The sequence below is a fragment of the Sycon ciliatum genome, chromosome 10 (assembly GCF_964019385.1).
Source record: "Sycon ciliatum chromosome 10, ocSycCili1.1, whole genome shotgun sequence".
In the NCBI taxonomy this organism is placed as follows: Eukaryota; Metazoa; Porifera; class Calcarea; order Leucosolenida; family Sycettidae; genus Sycon; species Sycon ciliatum.
This window is the reverse complement of record NC_088652.1, coordinates 22815948-22836842: the sequence shown is the minus strand read 5'-3', so window position 1 is coordinate 22836842 and position 20895 is coordinate 22815948. Positions and strand designations below refer to the sequence as shown.

General features: G+C 46.4%; 2 protein-coding genes and 9 non-coding genes across 11 annotated transcripts in view; all 11 read right to left on the bottom strand.

Moving 5' to 3' along the window:
- LOC135825914 (uncharacterized) overlaps positions 1–6483 on the bottom strand; it is a 25530-nt gene extending 19047 nt beyond the window's left edge. Inside the window, exons 1-2 of the mRNA XM_065338552.1 lie at positions 5965–6483; positions 202–435 (exon numbers count right to left, since the gene is read on the bottom strand). Of these exons, the coding sequence (XP_065194624.1) occupies positions 202–435; positions 5965–6025 (295 nt within the window). The 5' untranslated portion in view covers positions 6026–6483. The remainder of the gene's footprint in view (positions 1–201; positions 436–5964) is intronic.
- On the bottom strand, positions 508–581 carry Trnai-aau (transfer RNA isoleucine (anticodon AAU)). Its single transcript has one exon. It is a non-coding gene; the product is annotated as a tRNA-Ile (tRNA).
- On the bottom strand, positions 776–849 carry Trnai-aau (transfer RNA isoleucine (anticodon AAU)). The gene has a single exon. It is a non-coding gene; the product is annotated as a tRNA-Ile (tRNA).
- Trnai-aau (transfer RNA isoleucine (anticodon AAU)) lies at positions 1044–1117 on the bottom strand. The gene has a single exon. It is a non-coding gene; the product is annotated as a tRNA-Ile (tRNA).
- Positions 1311–1384, bottom strand: Trnai-aau (transfer RNA isoleucine (anticodon AAU)). The gene has a single exon. It is a non-coding gene; the product is annotated as a tRNA-Ile (tRNA).
- On the bottom strand, positions 1579–1652 carry Trnai-aau (transfer RNA isoleucine (anticodon AAU)). Its single transcript has one exon. It is a non-coding gene; the product is annotated as a tRNA-Ile (tRNA).
- On the bottom strand, positions 1847–1920 carry Trnai-aau (transfer RNA isoleucine (anticodon AAU)). Its single transcript has one exon. It is a non-coding gene; the product is annotated as a tRNA-Ile (tRNA).
- Positions 2115–2188, bottom strand: Trnai-aau (transfer RNA isoleucine (anticodon AAU)). Its single transcript has one exon. It is a non-coding gene; the product is annotated as a tRNA-Ile (tRNA).
- Positions 3227–3300, bottom strand: Trnai-aau (transfer RNA isoleucine (anticodon AAU)). The gene has a single exon. It is a non-coding gene; the product is annotated as a tRNA-Ile (tRNA).
- Positions 3495–3568, bottom strand: Trnai-aau (transfer RNA isoleucine (anticodon AAU)). Its single transcript has one exon. It is a non-coding gene; the product is annotated as a tRNA-Ile (tRNA).
- A 6005-nt stretch (positions 6484–12488) lies between the features above and the next one.
- LOC135825915 (uncharacterized) lies at positions 12489–16680 on the bottom strand. Its single transcript, XM_065338553.1, has 3 exons — positions 16010–16680; positions 13531–13605; positions 12489–13197 (listed from the first exon to the last, which is right to left on the bottom strand). The coding sequence occupies exons 1-3, from the start codon at positions 16557–16559 to the stop codon at positions 13004–13006; spliced, it is 819 nt and encodes a 272-aa protein (XP_065194625.1). The 5' UTR covers positions 16560–16680; the 3' UTR covers positions 12489–13003.
- Positions 16681–20895: the final 4215 nt, after the last annotated feature.

Below are 20895 nucleotides of genomic sequence, written 5' to 3'. Positions count from 1 at the left end.
AAATATCCGGATAGGCGAGGGAACCGGATAACCGAACACTGGTTATGTCCAGTGGGTGCACCACGGATGCTGTAAATCTGTAACCAGCTATTTTCTTCCTGATAGCGAGGGATCCGGATAAAAGAGGACCAGATAAGTGAGATCTGACAGTACCTGAAAGACACAACAGCAGGAGCGTTTGCAGCTAGCAGTGACCCTTACCGAATGCTTGCTGCCCCGCTGTGAGACAAAGAAGCAACCTGGCTCTCTCGGCACTCTCAAAGATGCCGTAACGCTCCAGCATCATCACTGCTCTACTCGGCTTGCTGCGCAGCGTATAGATGTCTGCTTTGCCATCGCCGAGCTTCTTCTCGTAAATGCGAACCGTGTGGCGCTCGAGACCAAACGAACCCAGCATGTCGGTCATGCATGTCGAGTTGAAGCGAGTGCGTATTCCTGGAAGATTGAGCATAGCACGCACACATGGGTCATTTTACGAGGGAGATAAATGTGAAGAAAAAAAGAGCGTGCTCCCAGCAGGGCTCGAACCTGCGACATTCGCGTTATTAGCACGACGCTCTAACCGACTGAGCTATGGGAGCTCATATGCCTTTGTTAGGGGGAATGATTTGAAGTCAAACACCGATGTTTGAAACAGAGCATAATCAGACAATACAAAGGAGGAAAGAAACAACCTGACAAGAAAATGCAAGAGAAGATGCCGAGGGGCACAAGCTGACAACAATCCAGGGTTCTTGCCAAAGTAGGGGAGATAAATGTGAAGAAAAAAAGAGCGTGCTCCCAGCAGGGCTCGAACCTGCGACATTCGCGTTATTAGCACGACGCTCTAACCGACTGAGCTATGGGAGCTCATATGCCTTTGTTAGGGGGAATGATTTGAAGTCAAACACCGATGTTTGAAACAGCGCATAATCAGACAATTCAAAGGAGGAAAGAAACAACCTGACAAGAAAATGCAAGAGAAGATGCCGAGGGGCACAAGCTGACAACAATCCAGGGTTCTTGCCAAAGTAGGGGAGATAAATGTGAAGAAAAAAAGAGCGTGCTCCCAGCAGGGCTCGAACCTGCGACATTCGCGTTATTAGCACGACGCTCTAACCGACTGAGCTATGGGAGCTCATATGCCTTTGTTAGGGGGAATGATTTGAAGTCAAACACCGATGTTTGAAACAGCGCATAATCAGACAATACAAAGGAGGAAAGAAACAACCTGACAAGAAAATGCAAGAGAAGATGCCGAGGGGCACAAGCTGACAACAATCCAGGGTTCTTGCCAAAGTAGGGAGATAAATGTGAAGAAAAAAAGAGCGTGCTCCCAGCAGGGCTCGAACCTGCGACATTCGCGTTATTAGCACGACGCTCTAACCGACTGAGCTATGGGAGCTCATATGACTTTGTTAGGGGGAATGATTTGAAGTCAAACACCGATGTTTGAAACAGCGCATAATCAGACAATACAAAGGAGGAAAGAAACAACCTGACAAGAGAATGCAAGAGAAGATGCCGAGGGGCACAAGCTGACAACAATCCAGGGTTCTTGCCAAAGTAGGGGAGATAAATGTGAAGAAAAAAAGAGCGTGCTCCCAGCAGGGCTCGAACCTGCGACATTCGCGTTATTAGCACGACGCTCTAACCGACTGAGCTATGGGAGCTCATATGCCTTTGTTAGGGGGAATGATTTGAAGTCAAACACCGATGTTTGAAACAGCGCATAATCAGACAATACAAAGGAGGAAAGAAACAACCTGACAAGAAAATGCAAGAGAAGATGCCGAGGGGCACAAGCTGACAACAATCCAGGGTTCTTGCCAAAGTAGGGGAGATAAATGTGAAGAAAAAAAGAGCGTGCTCCCAGCAGGGCTAAAACCTGCGACATTCGCGTTATTAGCACGACGCTCTAACCGACTGAGCTATGGGAGCTCATATGCCTTTGTTAGGGGGAATGATTTGAAGTCAAACGCCGATGTTTGAAACAGCGCATAATCAGACAATATAAAGGAGGAAAGAAACAACCTGACAAGAAAATGCAAGAGAAGATGCCGAGGGGCACAAGCTGACAACAATCCAGGGTTCTTGCCAAAGTAGGGGAGATAAATGTGAAGAAAAAAAGAGCGTGCTCCCAGCAGGGCTCGAACCTGCGACATTCGCGTTATTAGCACGACGCTCTAACCGACTGAGCTATGGGAGCTCATATGCCTTTGTAAGGCCTCGGTCACACTACGGCAGTTTGAAGCTGGACGCAGCGTCAAGCCGCAGCACTTGACGCAGACGCGGGGTCACACAGTGTTTTGTTTTTTTTGCAGCTCATGACTGCCGCGGCCTGACGCATTTGTCTACGTCACAAAATCACCAGGGAAACTCAATGACGACACGGATTCCCACGGAAACCGGCCTTTTGCTTATCATACCAAAAAAATTGTCGGACAAAGTTTTCAAATTTGTCATTGATTTTTGATTACAAGAAGACGAAAGGTCCACTCGTGCACGATCGTTGTTGTTTCTTTCTGAATTTGAAGCCATTTTCAGTTGTAGTGTCATAGATCAGGCAAGAAAAGTCCGCATCGCAGCTGTGTTTCTCCTGACTTCGTCATGCTGGTTGTCCTTTTTGGGGCTCTTGACGACAACACAACACTCACAAGTCAACAGGCTCCGGTTGGCCGATGACCCACTCAAACAACTGGTCCTTTCTCGACATCATTTTCTTCTCAGAAAATGCCTCGCTCTTCCGCCAGGTTCGGAGCAGAGCAGCCTCGGCCTCGTAGGTCCACGGACTCATCTCGAACAAAAAGAGGGAACAAAACAAACCTTGAAGAGACGAATGTCGAATAACTGCTCAACTCAAGCAAAGTGTCTTGAAACTAATTTTACTTGAAAGACACTGTTTTTCCGCCAAGCGTCACTCCCATCAGCGGCAACGCAGCCGATTTCCCCACGTCAGACGCAGCAGCGTCTGACGCTCAAACTTCCCGCGTTGCGTCAGTTGCCATGGAAAAGCTCATGATTCTGACGCTGACGCAGCATTTTTGCCGTAGTGTGACCGAGGCCTTAGGGGGAATGATTTGAAGTCAAACACCGATGTTTGAAACAGCGCATAATCAGACAATACAAAGGAGGAAAGAAACAACCTGACAAGAAAATGCAAGAGAAGATGCCGAGGGGCACAAGCTGACAACAATCCAGGGTTCTTGCCAAAGTAGGGGAGATAAATGTGAAGAAAAAAAGAGCGTGCTCCCAGCAGGGCTAAAACCTGCGACATTCGCGTTATTAGCACGACGCTCTAACCGACTGAGCTATGGGAGCTCATATGCCTTTGTTAGGGGGAATGATTTGAAGTCAAACACCGATGTTTGAAACAGCGCATAATCAGACAATACAAAGGAGGAAAGAAACAACCTGACAAGAAAATGCAAGAGAAGATGCCGAGGGGCACAAGCTGACAACAATCCAGGGTTCTTGCCAAAGTAGGGGAGATAAAGGTGAAGAAAAAAAGAGCGTGCTCCCAGCAGGGCTCGAACCTGCGACATTCGCGTTATTAGCACGACGCTCTAACCGACTGAGCTATGGGAGCTCATATGCCTTTGTGAGGGGGAATGATTTGAAGTCAAACACCGATGTTTGAAACAGCGCATAATCAGACAATACAAAGGAGGAAAGAAACAACCTGACAAGAAAATGCAAGAGAAGATGCCGAGGGGCACAAGCTGACAACAATCCTGGGTTCTTGCCAAAGTAGGGGAGGATAGGAGGCGCAACACCCCCCCCCCCCCTCCCCTCTACTCTGATAGAACACTCATTGTTTTCGAATATTGTTTGTTTTTAGTTCACACAACGAAAAAGGTGCCGCAAATTGATCATTCCGGGTGCTTGTTGCACCCATATGTACCATTTCTGGATGACAAGGCAATACATGTACTGGAACATGAAAATATATGAACTGTTTGTTTTCCTTTGCACCAACCCCCACCTCCCCCACCCCCCCCCCCCCCAACAAATATTTCCTGGCTAGAACCCTGCTGCAATCCATAGGGTCAGAACAGAATTTTTGTAGTTTCTAATTTCATTCGCACATTGATGTTGTGTTTTCCATGTTTATCATTTCATTGTCCAGATCTCACCCTGTGCGAGGTAAACTCAATTTCAAATATTGAATAAATTTGTGCTGACAGAACAGCCACAGTATAAGCCACAGGGTGGGAAGGATGGCTGGAATTTAGATCGCAGATATATACATTTCTCCATGAGTTTATTCAATGGCAGATAAACTCTGTTTCTGCAACGATCAGGCTGTCCTGTACAGGCTACTGCATGTGGTGCCATCACATTCACATAATTATTTTACTTTGCCATGTCGAGAGTCTTCCTAGTGCCAAGTGATGCGGTCAATAACTTACATTGTGGAAGAGATTCGCAACTCGATGCCTAACTAAATCTTAACTCATTGAAAACACTCTGTAATGTACCAATATAACTATTATGTGTTTTGAAAGTTAAATCATTAAATCACTGATATCTTCATTGGAACATTGTACCTACATGTTTTCTGGTGTGCGCAGTTTATCAGGCCGAAATGTGTATATACATATTATTGGCAGTCAATTTTTTCTTCAGAGAGACCCACTGTATCAGCCAGGCTTAGCTCCTTCACCTGCATGCAAACTGCAGTGAACCGGACTGTCCAAGACTGTATGTAGGTGCTGCAGTGGATGGGTGGGTTGTACGGGATATGATGCTGTCCACGTGGGAGGCAGTGAACTGTGGGTCTGTCAGTCAGTCATGCAGGAAAGCCGGTTAGGGTCACCTGTAGACTGCATGTACAGTGAATACTATAAAGTGGCAGCATGTGACATACAGCCATATGAGCAGCGACTGCAGAGCTACTGCCTTCACTGCACATCCCGGTGCTAGCATTGCCAGGGCTGCATTGCTAGTGGGTGGTTAGATCCGAAATGCCGTATCTCTCTTACTATCACCATAAACTAACTATAGGCTTCTTGCCGTAATGGACTTTCGCAATAACTGTCTGCATGCCTTCATCTCCCCACACCTGCTCAGGTAAGAGAACGTAACATGCACACTGGCTGTCCAGTACTGACATATGAATGTGATACCTTACACCAATGCCACATGCTTTTCTTCACCCACTGGGAGCTATCCAAGATGTTCTCCAAGAGTCTACCGGCATGGCTGGTCCAAAGAGACACCTTGTGGAAACACTTGGATTTATCCAGTGGCGGATCGGTTGCCTGCATCTCTTATCATTTCTGAGCTCACCACGTTAGATTTGAACAGATCCCCATGAAGATTTGTTGACGTCAGGTCCTAACCCCTATGCCCGATCACTGGTGATAGAGTTAACAGTTCACGATGTATCGGCATCGCCTATCTCATCGGTCCATTGCTGATTGAAGGGAAAACAACTGTAAAAATGTCAGCATCACTTTGCGGCAAAGGGATCCTCTTCACAATGATCAAACCTAACTGTTTTCAAAATATTTGTACACAAACCAAAGTTCTTCTCTGTATCACAGCCAACTCACTACTAGTTTTGACAATGTGACAGAGACATATACCAAGCAGAGGTTTTGTCAATGAACTTCGCTGGGTTCAGATTCGAGCCCTCTTACTCAGACCTCCTGCTGCGGGCATTCGTAGCTTTGACGTGCAATGCAGCCTCTGGTGTTGGCGCTGTCTTTGATTTTCAAACTATGTTGCTTTATATTACCTGGCTAATGATGACGATACCTGTCCACAAGCCAGTTCGACTGGAAACCTGACAATTAATTTCCCTATTCATGGGCCTGAGAATAATATGTGTGTGTGTTTCACGAACGCTGAAGTGTATGCAAACAAATTCCGAAGTTGACCGGGTGTTCGAAGTAAGATCGCGCCTCCAGAGGGCAAAACCTTTCCCGTCATTCAAATTTGTCGACTATCCCCGACAAACGTTAGGCAAATCTTGCTCACCTTCAACGGGCCCGCACACAAGTGCTACGGCCGCAAGACAAATAGCGAGAAGCTGCGACATTCCGAACGACTCCGCCACAGGACTTTTGCGTTGCTCCGTTCCCGAGTTTATCGAGCCAGCTGAGGGTGGATCTGTCCTTGAACGGCTTATCTGTGGTTTACGAATGAGGCTTCCTTCATTTTCTCTCCATTACAAGCATCTGGAGGTCAGTTACCTCGACCTTTCCGAGGAACGGCTGCGAGCAGGGACCATGGAACGGCGATAGGTCCACGGACATTCCATTGAAATGCACCAGCGGAGTTGAACACGAGCGGAGAGCTGTTGCAGCAAGTGCTGCGTACTGGCCCGCAGCAGGGCTGTTGCGTTCAACGCTGCATCGCCTTGAGACGAATCCTGACAGCGGTACTGACATCTCTACCGTTAGCCGAGCGATTAATTACTGTGGGACGCCGAAGTTCCAAAGGGACCAGTGCAATGGAAACGCGTGTCGTGGATAAAAACAGAACATGGTGCTTCCCAGAAACTCTGGGAAGAAAGGAATGGTGGCCGTCACAAGATCATGGTCATAAACTGAAAAATCTTCAGTTTCCACGATTTACTTTTTCGATATTGTACACCAATTGATCGAATTTCCATTCGAAATTTCGGCAGCAGCAGTAGGAAAACATTTGGGTGAACAGAAGACTACGAGAATTTTGAAGGAGAACAAAATGACTGTGGAGTTTGTCGTGATTTCCAAAATATGCAAGATATGCGGCTGATTTCACTCAATCCTCGATCCGTGCAGCATGTACTTCACTTTCTTCAGACGTACAAAATCTATGTGTCCTGATGCATGAGAGAGGTCGAAGCATTCTGCGGCCCAGACTGCGGGTCAGGGTGCGAAATGAAGGCTTGACTGGCGCGCTCTGGGAGCAACTTGAATCGACCACATTCCCAGGACGATGAAGATCAACGGAGGCCAATGTCGTGGCGGTGGTGCGCCTTATTCTAGTTGTGTGAGTTCAGGAAAGAGTTGTCAACAAAAGGCGAGCTGTGGAGTGTTCTACTTCGATGCTAACTCTTGCTTCGAGTGTCACATCGACCTCGTAAAACTGCACACGACACGTGAGGAACGCGTTCCTGATGAGCGACCGTGGGGAGGAGAATCACACAAGCCCCTGCTCAAACTGTAGAAAGCGCTAGTTTTGACAAAGTTAAATTGCACAGAGCATCACGTCTCCGTAGGTACTGTCCAAAAATGTTTCAGCTGTTTGACCATCTCGGCAGGAGGCTGTACAAGCCGTCCAGTTCATGGGCCCTCTGGCAAAAGGTGGTTTGTGAACGCCTGTCTTGCGACTTACGTCCGTGAGAAAGAACACGCGCGTCCACAACAAACCATGAGTCTGATACAGGCCTGCATGTAGGCACAGAACAAAGTGAAATTATTTGTATCCTTCGCGTCCGGTCGGTTTTGGTGTTGCGATGTCACCTTCACAGACCGTCACTCACTTCTCTGACTCCGACTCACCCAACTACTTACTTCAACTTTGCAGTGTCTGCTCCAGCGTAGGCACCGGCGGATTATGCCGGCATAATTATTGGCATAATTTGGTGGTTGAAAATTTGGAGCATAATTTGGCATCCGTTCGGAGGTAGGAGCATAACTACACGATTTTACCACAGTTCTAGTATGAAGGCTATACAATTGTGTACAATGCACCTGATCAGTGCTGGTGAGCTCCATGGTAAAGGGTTTGGAGATAGTATTTTCCATGAAAAGCAGGGTAGGAATCATGGCAATACAGTCATTATCGTATGCTTGAACTCGTCTTTTTCAAAGTTCTTTCTCACCCTAGGTCTGTGGGGACTGCCCTAGTAAAAAATATGAAACCCTGATACAGTACATGTGGCAGAAGATGCGAGTGAATCAGCCTTTTTCAGGTATCCTGGGGCGGATGAGATCATAGTAGTGACGGGTAGTCCGCAAAACTCCGCGTACGTGACTGTACATTATGCATGACATTGTTAGGAGTCATGACCTACATGTAGCTCTGGATTTTAGCAGCCATGACTGTGCAGGCTATGGATATTGCTCTGATAAAAATAGAAAGTTGAGGTATAGTTGATGCTCGGTCATGACGGAAGGAGAGGTGGAGCTACGGGTAGGTGTTGGCGGATAATGCTCAGTAATATGGGATATAATGCTCTCAGTAATGCTCCACAAAAGGACATATAATGCTCCAAATAATGCTGATAATGCTCCGCCGGATGGAATATAAACTCCTGAACCTTGCGGTATCGGGCTAAGAAAAACGCTATAATATTGCACCCATGCTATGCAACATAGAACGCAGAATCTGGATCCGCCGCAGAGACTCGGCTTAACTAACGGCCTCAGTAAGACCGGTGCCGGCTAGAGCCTTCCCAAGTCGTTTCTGATACGCCAAGAAGGACTCCTTGACCAGCTTCTGCCTCTGAGTTTCCCTCTCCAAACGGGACTTTCCTTGTTTGTGTCTCGCGGTAGCAATATGGGACATGATTATACTCTTCTTCCCTGACAATGTTGTATGGCATGCCAGGCACACTAACTACTTGCCACAGTCGCTTTTGAGCGACTCCGCACCCGTGTTTCGGCACTGATGGCCACTTCAGTGCTCTGTCCATGAGCTACTCGCGTCCTTTTGGAAACATTTTCACAGACTTGGTAATAGCTGTTTTCTGAAAAGACCGCTTCCTCGCTATCGCGGCAGGATCTGCAGTTTCCAACTCGACGACGTCACTATCATCAGAGGACTCCGCCAAAAGCTCATCTGGAGAAAGCCCAGCTTCCTCCCAATCCCAAGAACGGCATCGCGGCGAGTCAGCCATCAGCGTTGGCTGCTAGTTAGCTGGTCTTACACAATGGTCAATGTCCGGTGAAAGTCCAGCGTTACTCTTCGACAAAGACGTGGACTCTTGCTTCGATGAAAAATGTTTTTTGTAACATTGTGGACGGTAACCGGGTAAGGTCTGGAATGTGTGCGTGTGCGCACCTCCACCGTTCCATGCTGGCTCACATTTGTTTCGTTGGTTCGGCGTTGTTACCTGGATCTTCAAAAAGTAAGTTAGTTGCTGGCCGAAGATAGACTTCCGGGACCGGAAGTTTCTGCGAGAGTTTCCACACTGTGCTGGACCACAGCTAGCTAGCACTATACTGCATGCAGTATACTGGGCCTGGCACTGCGTGCCACAATCTGTTTGGTACCATGCATGATGTGTGCGGTGGTCTATCGCTTGTACTTGTAGACTATTTAAAATACATCGCGTATAGTAATAAATGTTGCCAATCAAAGACCAACGCTATAGCCGATACGAATCTGTACATGAGGATCTGTGTAGATCTACTACGTAGTCATGTAGAACGTCGTATAATGCCATTTTGGCCTCGTAATGCTTTATAATGCTCGTAATGCTCCGGGTGGTGTATAATGCTCGATGTAATGCCGGCATTATCCGCCAACACCTAGCTACGGGAGAGGTGAGCTGATTATTCGCAGGATGAGGGTGACATCGGCTGGACGAGTATGACGATTATGAAGACAGTTGAACATGATAATTTTCAAAGGTACATGTACATGTAACTCAAAATTACTTCCCAATGAAACATCTTTTTACAAAAGAAGTCAACAAATGAATAGAAGAGTATTGACTGTTTTCTCTTTTCCATGTTGATCTCTAGTATGCATGGACACCTTGGTATAGAGATACTCGTGTAACATTTGTTGCACTTTAAGTTATGGCCACTTGCAAGTACGAAAACGCACAATTTTCCATACTTTGAGGCTCCATAAGTACCACAAAGTAAATATGTATCCCGCGTGCCAAAGCATAATATGAGGATTTCGCGAGCATAATGCGAGAATCCAAGACAGCATAATTCCATGATTTTGCGAGCATAATCCGCGGGAGCCTACAGCCGGGTCGGCCGTGTCAGCGACCGGGTTGGGGGTACTAGGACCCGTTTGGTCACAAGGAATTAGTTCCTGCCATGCCAGATACATGTACATGTATGTCCCAAGGTGGCAGACGCAGCGCCTACATGTAGCTGCAAGGATGAGCAAAAAGGGTAAGTCAAAGATATCACTCTAATTATTGAACTATAGAGGTACATGTATTTGAATACATATTTATAGGGGTTGGCAGCATGTTACAAGGCGGAGGACCACATTGTTCGGAAACCGTGCCTCTTTTAGCACCACCATCCACGGTTGGCAGTGCCCCGGTCTTGCGACCATTTGAACCGTATGGGGGTTAGCCCTGGTTCTGACCCTCATTATACATGTACTAGGGAGTTGTTTGAGTCTTCTTGTTCTTTTGTTTGTTTGTGATTGTACACTGTACTGTCAGTCGTGTATTCTTCGTTCGTTCTTGGATGTCTTCTTTTAATTGTAACTCACGGACTCAATCCTGTAAAACTTTGTAGCATCTCTCCTGAATTGTTCTTCTTTCTTTTTATTTTATTAGGGAAAGAAAAACTACAAATCTCAAGCTTCGCCATCATCAGCAGTAAGGACTCCGAATGTCATGAACCAGTTTGAAATTCGGAGTCCTTATTGCTGATGATGTGTAGAATAGTTTGAGATTTGTAGTTTTTCTTTCCCTGATAAGCTTCCTGTCTCCAAGAAAGTTATTTTTAATTCTTTTGATTCTTTTCCTTATTTCTCCAACTTCTGCCCATGGCGTCCTTCTCTCAGCTCGTCAGCTGACACAAGTTGCTGCCATCACACTGTCGCATGGAGGTGCTCTCTGTAGACGAGGCTGGTGATGTCCCAAGGCGGCCGTGGGATTTTGTAATAGTCCCTGATCGCGGCCAATGCCTACAGCACCTCAGCAACACAGTATATACGTACATGTACTTGGAAGCGACGTGATAGCGTGTTTTTATTGACCGCATGAAATGCTGATGCAAAGAAAGAAAAGCACTCAAGCATTGCACCCGGGAGGCAAAAATGAACTCAACCCCTAGCCTAGGCTCAATGAGGTCAGTATTACTACGAAATAGAGGTTGCGACTTCGGGGATGATTTTGTTTAGGAATGGGTTTGCTCCCACACTGGAGCTCGCGCTATTCCGCCAACGACTTGACACTTGACTGACTCACGACTGCCATCCAGAGAACACGAGAAGTCCATCGAACCTTCGACTCTGCCAACCTGCAAGAAAGCACCACTCTCTGCTCAATACACAGTGTTTCGGGGAATTCACCCCTCATCAGTTGAGCTTGAGTAGGCTGAGGAAGATTGTGCCTGAAGAGCACCACTTATATACATGTACATGTAGTGCTGTCCAGGCACAAACATCACCAGGGATACATACTTACAGAGACACTCCGTTTCCAGCGCGACAAATGCCTCGTGAACACCAGATAGCAGCGTGAGTCAGTTATCGCTCCTGGACGGTGAGAACAGACGTAGAGACGCTGCTATCTGGTGTTCACGAGGTGTTTGTCGCGCTGGAAACGGAGTGTCTTTGTAATTTTGTATCCCTGGTGATGTTTGTGCCTGGACAGCACTCTTCATTGTATAAGTGGTGCTCTTCAGGCACAATCTTCCTCAGCCTACTCAAGCTCAACTGATGAGGGGTGAATTCCCCGAAACACTGTGTATTGAGCAACTCCTGGCGAGACCTGACCCAGCCATAGCCTTCAAAGTAAGTTACAAGTATTAGTCGGAGGCTTTGAGGACCGCGGAACTCGTGACCGTCATGTATGATACGTAACCAGTCGTTGATAATCAACAAAGATATGAAAGGTGTGTAAAAAAGGCGCAGAGGTTCATTCATCCACAGTATCAGTTCCATCTCCGAAGCGGTTCCATTGAAAACACCACTGCAGCAACAACTGAGCTGAGCAGGCATCTTTTAGAAGAATGGATATGTGCAGGAGACTACATTGATAATAATTATGGTTTATGCTCACTGCTAGCACTAGCAGCACTAACAGGTGATAGTACAATGTAGTTCAGTGGTATACAGTAGTGGCAGTTTCCGAGTCATTTTTGTGGTTGATTGTTTTCATTTCGGCCAGTAATGAGTATGGATAATATTAATACATGTGCACTTGCTTCGTCTTGGGTGTGAGACATGCGAAAGTAACCGTTACGGCGTTAGTTAGTTGTCATACAGGGTGTGTACCCGCCTCTCAGTACCGGGAGTATGGCTCACTCGACTAAAAATGTCAGTATAATAATTATTAAAGTGATGCCACACTAGGATCAGACGTCAGGGTTGTACGAGGGCATTGTACGGCGTTAACTACTTAAGGACCAGAATCTGATCTTGTGAGTGTCATTCATGGTGAGAACTAGAACTAAAATTCATGAGAGAATCTTGTAACTGTAAGAGGAAGTGATGAATGGCGACGCGATGGAAGCGATCTCTGTGCCCACGTCACAACACATTTGGCAAATCATGAAACCCGTGAATGGATCGGCCCTGTGAAACTGCACGAAGTCTTGGGACTTCTCTCCAACTTTTACTTTTCAATCCATGCCACTCAGAAAGACTAGTTTTTTGAGAACATGTTTATCAACAACTGAATAGAGCATGACAATGTCATAGTATATGAATATTTACTAGAATTTCAAAGTTTAGTCACTTGATAGGCTTACTTGAGGTAGAGCTATGATTTTACACACCAACATTATGTTTGGTGTTCTGACACAGTCGTGCAAGCTACGCAGTTTACATGTACTATCATTACGAGTCCACAAAGGACGAAACAGTTCTGTCCGCAGATTGTGTACTATCATTATAAAATTTGAATTCTTGTACGAAGAAATCGAGTCAGAACATAATTATGGCATGTGCAGAGATTAAAGTTTTTACATCTGCTCAGGACAACATGCATCACTGCATGCATCACTGCATGCATCACGGCAGAAACTGCCAACGATATAGATGTAGAGATAAACACTGCTTAGAGGTCGCATAAATACTCAAATATACACAAAATTGATGGTGAGTAGATCTCAAGGATTGCTTGCATATCGGAATTCGTTTTCCTTCTGCCGCTGAACACTCAGCATACGGTCACTGAGCGAGCGCGCGGTGCGAGTGCCAGGAATCGGTTTGCATGCGAGCGGCCGGAGAACGAGCGCTGGAAGTTCTGTGTGCTGCCGACCGAGGCAATCTTCTCGACTTCGCGGACAGTGAGCAGTGAAAGCTGGCTGTCGGTGTCGGATTGGATTTGTTTCGCGCAGTTAGCTGACGATTCTATGGACAAGAGCAAACACGGACAGAGAAAGATAATTCAGTGACCAGTGATTTAGCACAGAGATGCTTTCTGTGTTTATTTACTCGGACGATACCGCCACACACCAAAACAAACACATATAAGTAAGTAAAAGTGTTTGCTGACTGTATTGAGCACAATACACAACAGAAAAGAATCTCAGCCACAGCATAATATAATTATAGTGAAGAAAAGCAGCAATGAGCTACACGTCTTTGCTAAAATGTCCACTAACACTACCATTTGCTTGAAAATCAACTATGCGGCTGTTCACTTGATTGAGTAACAGTTTTTGGTCATAGATTATGCCTCACCTTCAGCTCTTGCTCGCAGGTCACTCATGATAGTCTGCAGTTGCTCAACCGTGGGCTTCAAAGACTCTACAGGAGCTGCATAGAATGGCACAGGACATAGGAAAAGATTTCACATTTAGAACACGAACTGTTGATCTCCCAATGAATGATGAAATACAAAGAATCCCTGAATGACAACCATTGCAGGGGTCAGTTCCTAAACTTGATTGATTATCGCCAGACATAAGTCAGTAATTCACAATGAACTATTGAGAGGCAACTGGAAAATTCTAGCATCGCACCGTCTTTCATCAAACAGCCTGTGTCATGTTCCTCAAAGCACATCATCAGTAGGAGAAGCTGCCGACTCAGTCTCACCACAGGTTTACGCAACAAAGTAGCAGAGGGCAAGTTGCCAATATGCCCTATACCCAGTACAAAACAATGACACACCGGCAGGCCCGCCACGGTCTCTGAGTTCATGCCGAGACATCGAGTTCGCTTCACTGCCTGTTCCCACTGTGTGGACAGGTCGTCAACCAAAGGGCGAACTCATACGAATGAATGTAGACCTAGGCGCCCTTTACCCTGGCAGACAACACCCTGAAGTCATGTCGAAATCGTCAAGCCCACGTATCTGCTACCCCGGAGTCCTTCTTCCACGTAGTCTGTCCTCTACGTAGGCCCAAGCCCCGGTTGATGTAAGCCCCCAGCCTTTATTGATGCAATCTACAGCCAGTGGTTGTCAACCACACTGGCAGCTTCTGCACGCGCCATGACAGTTCGCGTTGCATCAGTTCGCACTGTCGCAAGTCATAGTCGTCACAGGAGACGTCATCCCAGATCATGCACTGCCTGTCTTCATACAGCACGCTACTACTGAACACAATCCAGTGTTATCCTGATCTGCATGACGTAGCTGTGGCAACGCACTGGGATACATATCTCGCACTGTCAGACACTGCTACATGAGTGCAAGCCGTACACCCGTCGTCCCTGGCACCAAGTCTCCACGCAGGTGGAAGCGTTGACAATGCAAACTGTCTGATGACCTCAATCTTCACCTATCATAGTCACTGTACCCAGATTGACAGGTTTCTGACAGCGGCCTGACGCCACTCAGGGACAAGGAGTCAACAACAACAGCAAACGATGACAATACATGGGCAACATCTCAGTCCACTCTTTTCCCCGTCATATTTACACTGATGCAAGCTGCACATCCGCCGTGTAAACAGTCAAGATGGAATCAACACGGTGTGTATGCAGAGCATGATGCTCTAGACTGCACTGACTTCCTGAACTGTAATGTGCAAACACTACACAAACGTATCCGTGATGTCGCTAGTTTTAGATAGAGGTGTTATCTCATCACACGCTATCCCACCAAGATGCTAGCAACAACAAGCTCCAGAACTCAATGTCAGTTCCGTTATTCACTGCAATACGGAACCACGGAAACACATCAGATGTGCCAGAGACTCTGTGCAATTCATCACCTCCATTACGTATTTGCTAGATGCAGCTAGAAACCAAAAATGCACAAATTCATGGCTCACAACCAGTCTATCTATCTCCAAACGGACCAGGAGTAGATATGCTTGAATGGATCCTGACTGTAGTGTGAAATTCAAGGCAGAAGATGCTCCATCCAGGACTTATCCCAAATGTCCCAGAATACTTAAACCTAAAATGGAGCGGGCGGCATCACAAATGCCCTTGCTACCAAGCTGCCTGAGCACAAGTTCATCTCAAGGTGGAACAGCAAACTGCCTACTCCCAGCAGGCCCACCCATGTTCATGCACTTGTCTACAAACCCAATTTTGGAGAGGTTAGCAGTGATGCCCACTTGGACTAATTGACTACAGCCCATGCTGACTCCTAGTACTCCATGCTGCGGTGCTGCGGTGCACTAATGACATCATTACCTGCTATGCACAACCACTAGCATGACTGCCGTGGAAATGCCTCCTTTCTTATGCCAACTGACCAGAATAACTGACAATCAAGCAATCCTGTGTCTCTGCAAGCCGCAGTCTATGCTTGCAGTTGCAATATGCTGTATCTGTGTGTGCTGCTTTCTATGCTTGCTGTGCTAGTATATCAAAGATTTGTATGGATATGATGAATTCAGAGTGTAATAGGGGTATTAGCTACAAAGTTTTGTGTTTGTCAACCAATGCAATGGCTTGAATTCATTTGTATTGCTGTAGCTTCCCATCTTCTGCCTTCTGCTCTACTTCCAAATACCACACTGCCCAATCCCGGCCAATTCATTTCAAAAGTCAGTTTCTCCTGAGAGGTCTTTGAATTAGTGGTCGAGTTTGTATCCAAATACGCCACCACAAGCCCCAAACAACTACGATCATAACTGACTTGACATACTAGTAAGTGTAGATACACAACCGTAACGATACACTTGGAGTGCCTTGTCACGTAAAATGACACTGATAGCTTGGCAAAGCTTTGTACAAGATAGACTCTCCGATGAAAACTCACCGGAAATCGGCTGTTGTTGTGTCGGTTCGTCCGTGACGCTGGCGGGTCGTACAGTCAGGTCGGAGTGAGACGACGATAGTCCGTCGCTGTTTGCTACTCTCCGTACCAGCGGTGGCGTACATGGCGCGTTTCGGGGCTCGAACAGCGTGAACTCCAGCTTCTCGAGGCGCTGCTGCTCAATGGGTGAAGCATCTTCGCTGTTCGGTTTGCTGAACACGTTGTTGGGAGGTGTGTAGGGAGCCATACGTGGCTCGAAGATGTGTTCAAGACGACCGACATCATCGCAGGACCTGCACTGCTTCAGACTCTTCTTCGCCGGCACATCCCAACCCATGACTGTCTTTCGTGTTGCGGGAGCGGACGTGGCGATTGTAGCACGGGAGAGGTGAGTCGGAGAACTTCTAGCGCTCGACGATGTACAGTCAGGACTGCGGCGGGTGCGTGGCGGAGTCAACAAACTGCGAAGACGACGTGCCAGATCCGAAGTTGTTGTGAACGAAGCCGAACGGCTCTCAAACAAAGTGGCTTGGTCGCTAGGAGAGGAGTCCATTTCTTCTGACTTGGATTGCTTCGGTGACTTCACAAATATAGTCCACTTGAAGTACTTCCTGAGGGGCGCTGGCTGCTTCTTTGCTTTTATCTCTTCACGGAACTTTCGGGTAACTGATTGAGAAGGCTGGACCCGCTGTTGTATTTATAATTGCCTTCTATGTCTTTTCTGCTATCTTCCGTTCATGCGCTGATCAGCAAGCTCGAAGTAGGGCAGGGTTGCGGCTTTCTAGCACGGATGAATGAAGATTGAAGGGACTACGCATCGCATCGACCCCTCTCACGTGCGTGACACTGCACACATACACTGCATGCACTCAGATGACTTTGGTCTGCAGAGCCGTCCGTCTACCCGGCCCATTCGGACTCGCGCTTGGTTCATCTGTTCATCTGCCAGCAGCTGGACTCCGGGATCGACGAGAGTGGAGATTACTAGATCGATGATAGATGTAGATCTTGTACAGGTAGATCTGTATGTAGATATCTACCTGTACCGCGACTTTCGACTTTCTGAGTGGGGTTGTTGACGTCAAGTGCCATACATGCCGATGCGGACCAGCTTGAGCTGTCTCGCGGATTCCGCGACCTTCGCATCGCGGCCACCAGGTCAGCATTGGCATGGTGTTTTGACTGCGGATGGTGACGTATGCGATCACTTGTGGGCGAGAGCAAGAGGCATGCAGCCTGCCAAAAGTAAAAACCGGTGCATGTATGATAATGAGAGCATTCATGTTAGTAGTACTGACCCTTTGCAGTCTTTGTCCTCCACTCTGTGGGCGTAGATCTACGGACATTCGTTTGGTGCTGAGTGGTGCATTGTACATGTAGAATGTATGGAGCAAAGCTCTGGAATAGCGTGGGGCGCACAATGCGCATTCACTGATTCAGTCTCCAATTCGAATTTGCAGTGCACAAGTCGAACGTACTCAATCAAGATTTCGTCCCGTTACGAATGGATTAGTCATGCAATAGAGAAATTAAACGAAGCTGGGTTACAAGTGATGGAGCCATTACAATTCTTTTACTAACCTTGAGAGAGAGAAAACATCAGAAAGCCCAGAAACGTGTACAGTCATCATGTACATGTACATGTAAATAATTCAATGTTGACCCAGTCGTGGACGTGAAGTTCAAGCCTACGTCAATCAGTAGCATGCATGTGGCCAACAAAATATTTTGTAATGTGTCTAGCAGCCTGCGGCGATGTCGATAGCTGGACTTGGAGCAATAAAAACACGGTTTGCAATCAGTACCATTGCGCTACAGGGCGGTTTGACCGCGTTTCAACACGCACCGTTATCCTGCGACTGTTGGTCGTGTACAGTTGTAAGTGAAATGTCTTTTCAATGGCGGCACCAGTCAGTGACAACAATCGCAACACCAACAACAGTCAGTCAACATGCACTGTAGTCTTTATCCATGGTATCTGTCATCTGCAAAATGCTGCACATGTGCTAGTTTTACTGCCTTTTGCACTGCACTGGTGCGATTCTCAGATTGATGCCAGGACATCTCTGCGCTCTCTCTCGGGGAGGTCTTGAGAAAACAGGCTGTCCCACACCGAGTCTTGTCCGTGTCAGCCGAGCCGCAACTTGCCAATATTCTCACTTGTCTCTGCCATCACGTGCGGACACCTGGTGCTCAGTTCCAGCCTTCGAGCAAAACACCTCTCAAGAGGCCGATGCCCTATTTCTACTGATGTCACCGAAAACGGTCTTGAACAGGGTGTAATACATATGCGAGATTCCGCCTTGTTTACGGCCGCTTCAGAAAATATTCTCATGTGTTGTATAAGATCTATACGCAGTTGGCCCTACACTGTATCAATTGATCCCGTAGAGTTCTGACAGGCGCCCAGCGTTGAAGAGAAGCCGACCCCTGAGACGTTTCTTTCCCACCTGGGGGCCATGCAGTGAAATGTGCAAATCGCTTTCACGTTGATTCGCTAATTTTATCGCTGCTCTCACAGTCATTCCACAATCTAAAATGAATCAAGAATCAAGAATACTAGTATTCTCGTGTGCTGCCAAGGCCGCCTGGGAATAGCTAGTACTAGTTGTGTGGAATGCTTTCCACCCTACGAATGACAACAGCAATGGTTTTTAATACTGCAGTGAAATAATGAAAACCGTCTACTAGTATTGAGGTACTTCGAGTAGCACATGTACATGTACATTCAATGTCATGTACACAACGGAGGTGAAAGGCTGCGTAGCTGTAACTACTTTGTTGCTGGTTGACAGCATACAAGGTGGAGGGCACCGTGTTCGGAAACAGTGACCTTTCCATCCAGGTTTATCTACTTGTACAATCATGTACATGTATGCATGTGTTACTTCAAGTTTCACACATTTCAGCGTGAAACTTACTAGAAAAAAGACAGCATTCACCTGTCCCGTGATCTGCATCACCATGCCTTGTTTATTGAGGAAGCAAATACTGAAGGGGTTGGGGGCAGATCAGCTTCGGCATATTTACGTGTACATGTACATGACTAGTATTCAAAGGACTAGTATTGGTCAGACTTCCAACCAGTCAGCATCATTCACGGTCATCACCTGTAAAATATTTGTATTGTGTGGACGATTGAATCCATCGCGTTGGCAAGCTCCAACAGCATGAAGTGCACCGTGTTACCATTGCATTGGAACCAAGTCGTTGACCTTGTGCAGGGCGATTCTGAAGGGTCGGAATTTGAGATAGCAAAGCAACCTTTGAACGACTACGTGTGCCAAAACAATCCGACAAATAACTGGGGTTGGCTGTCGCGCAAGCCCAGACTTCCAGAGTGATTTGTCGGAATGTCACTGCCAGCAAGAGTGATTATAGATGTACATGTACTAATAACTAATTACAGTTTGTTATGGTGTGCGCATGCGTGGACTTCCCCAGCGTATTCTATTTTATTCACACCGGAACTGCTGCTGCTGCATAGCCCTCAGTTTAAAGACCGAGCAACTTCTCACCTGCACCTGACTCGTACACTATGACTCCCCCTCAGTATTTCTCACCTTGCTCCCCCTTATGTTCAGGCTGCCCGTTTTGGAGCCATCAGTTGTCTGATGATCGTAGTAATACGTGCATGAAACTCAGAGTTGCGACACATATTCCAATCTCTCATACATGTACATGTACATGTATGTTTAAAACGTACATGTCCATTTGTCATTTTGAGCGCTTGTTGCTATGAACTAAGACTGTTGTCTACTACACTGCTACTACAGTACTAGAAAAGACGTTTGTTAGAACATGTGCATGTATCTGGTGTACCGGCAGAGACATAGGCATGTAGAAAGTGACCATGAAATTAATGTAATTGTCCCTTTATTCTTTGGGCGTTGCGACTCCAATGTACAGTGTACATGATTGTACTGAAGTGCGTCAACAAACCTACATTGTGTAATGTACACGTACATGTACACGTAGGTGTGCATTACACATGCTACACATAAAGTAATGTACATAATACACTTCTAATGTTAACTTAGAAGTTGCGACTTCGGTGGCAATACTAATAGTCATGAAGTTGATTGTTCCAACTAGGAACACACGCTTCTTGCCGAACTTGACACTTGACTGACTGGGACGGGTGCTTTCTTGCAGGTTTGCCGAGTGGAAGGTGCGACGTGCTCCTCGCGTGCTCCGGATGGCAGTCGTGAGTCAGTCAAGTGTCAAGTTCGGCAAGAAGCGTGTGTTCCTAGTTGGAACAATCAACTAACTTACTTCACGACTTCTAATGTTATGTACAAAAATTGTATCGTGACTGTAGACATGTGTAAAAAGCATTAACTTGGGCTGTTCGTATCGGAAGGAACTATTTACAATGTCTCTTATTGCAAAACAAACATGTACATGTACATGTACATGTGCGTGTAGGTGGCTATCCCCTGTTGAGGTTGATTGCCGTGCTCATTTATACCATGTTCTCATAATTTATGCTTTTCGTGTCATTCTTGCTTCTTGTGTTTGTTTGTTTTCCTCTAGTTTTCTTATGTTCGCGGATAAGGCGGAGAGCTGGAACGCAGAACCTTTAATTTTATTTTTTCCTTTAATTATTTACTTTTTTACCAGGCGTGGGCCATCCCCTGATCATAGGTGCCAAATATTTTACGTTTTTCATTCATTTTGTCTACAGTGTAATAAAATAATTAAAATCCGAAAAAAACGTACAGCCACAGATGAAGTTTGTTTACAACTTACTGTTAGACAGTAAGTTCGTCGGCTAGTTTGATAATTGTACGTTGTACATGTGGATTCCAAGCACCATTGACGTACAATGAGCCTATTATTATCTAATCGTTCGTGAAGGGAGCACAAGTCTGGAGCCAGCCACGAAA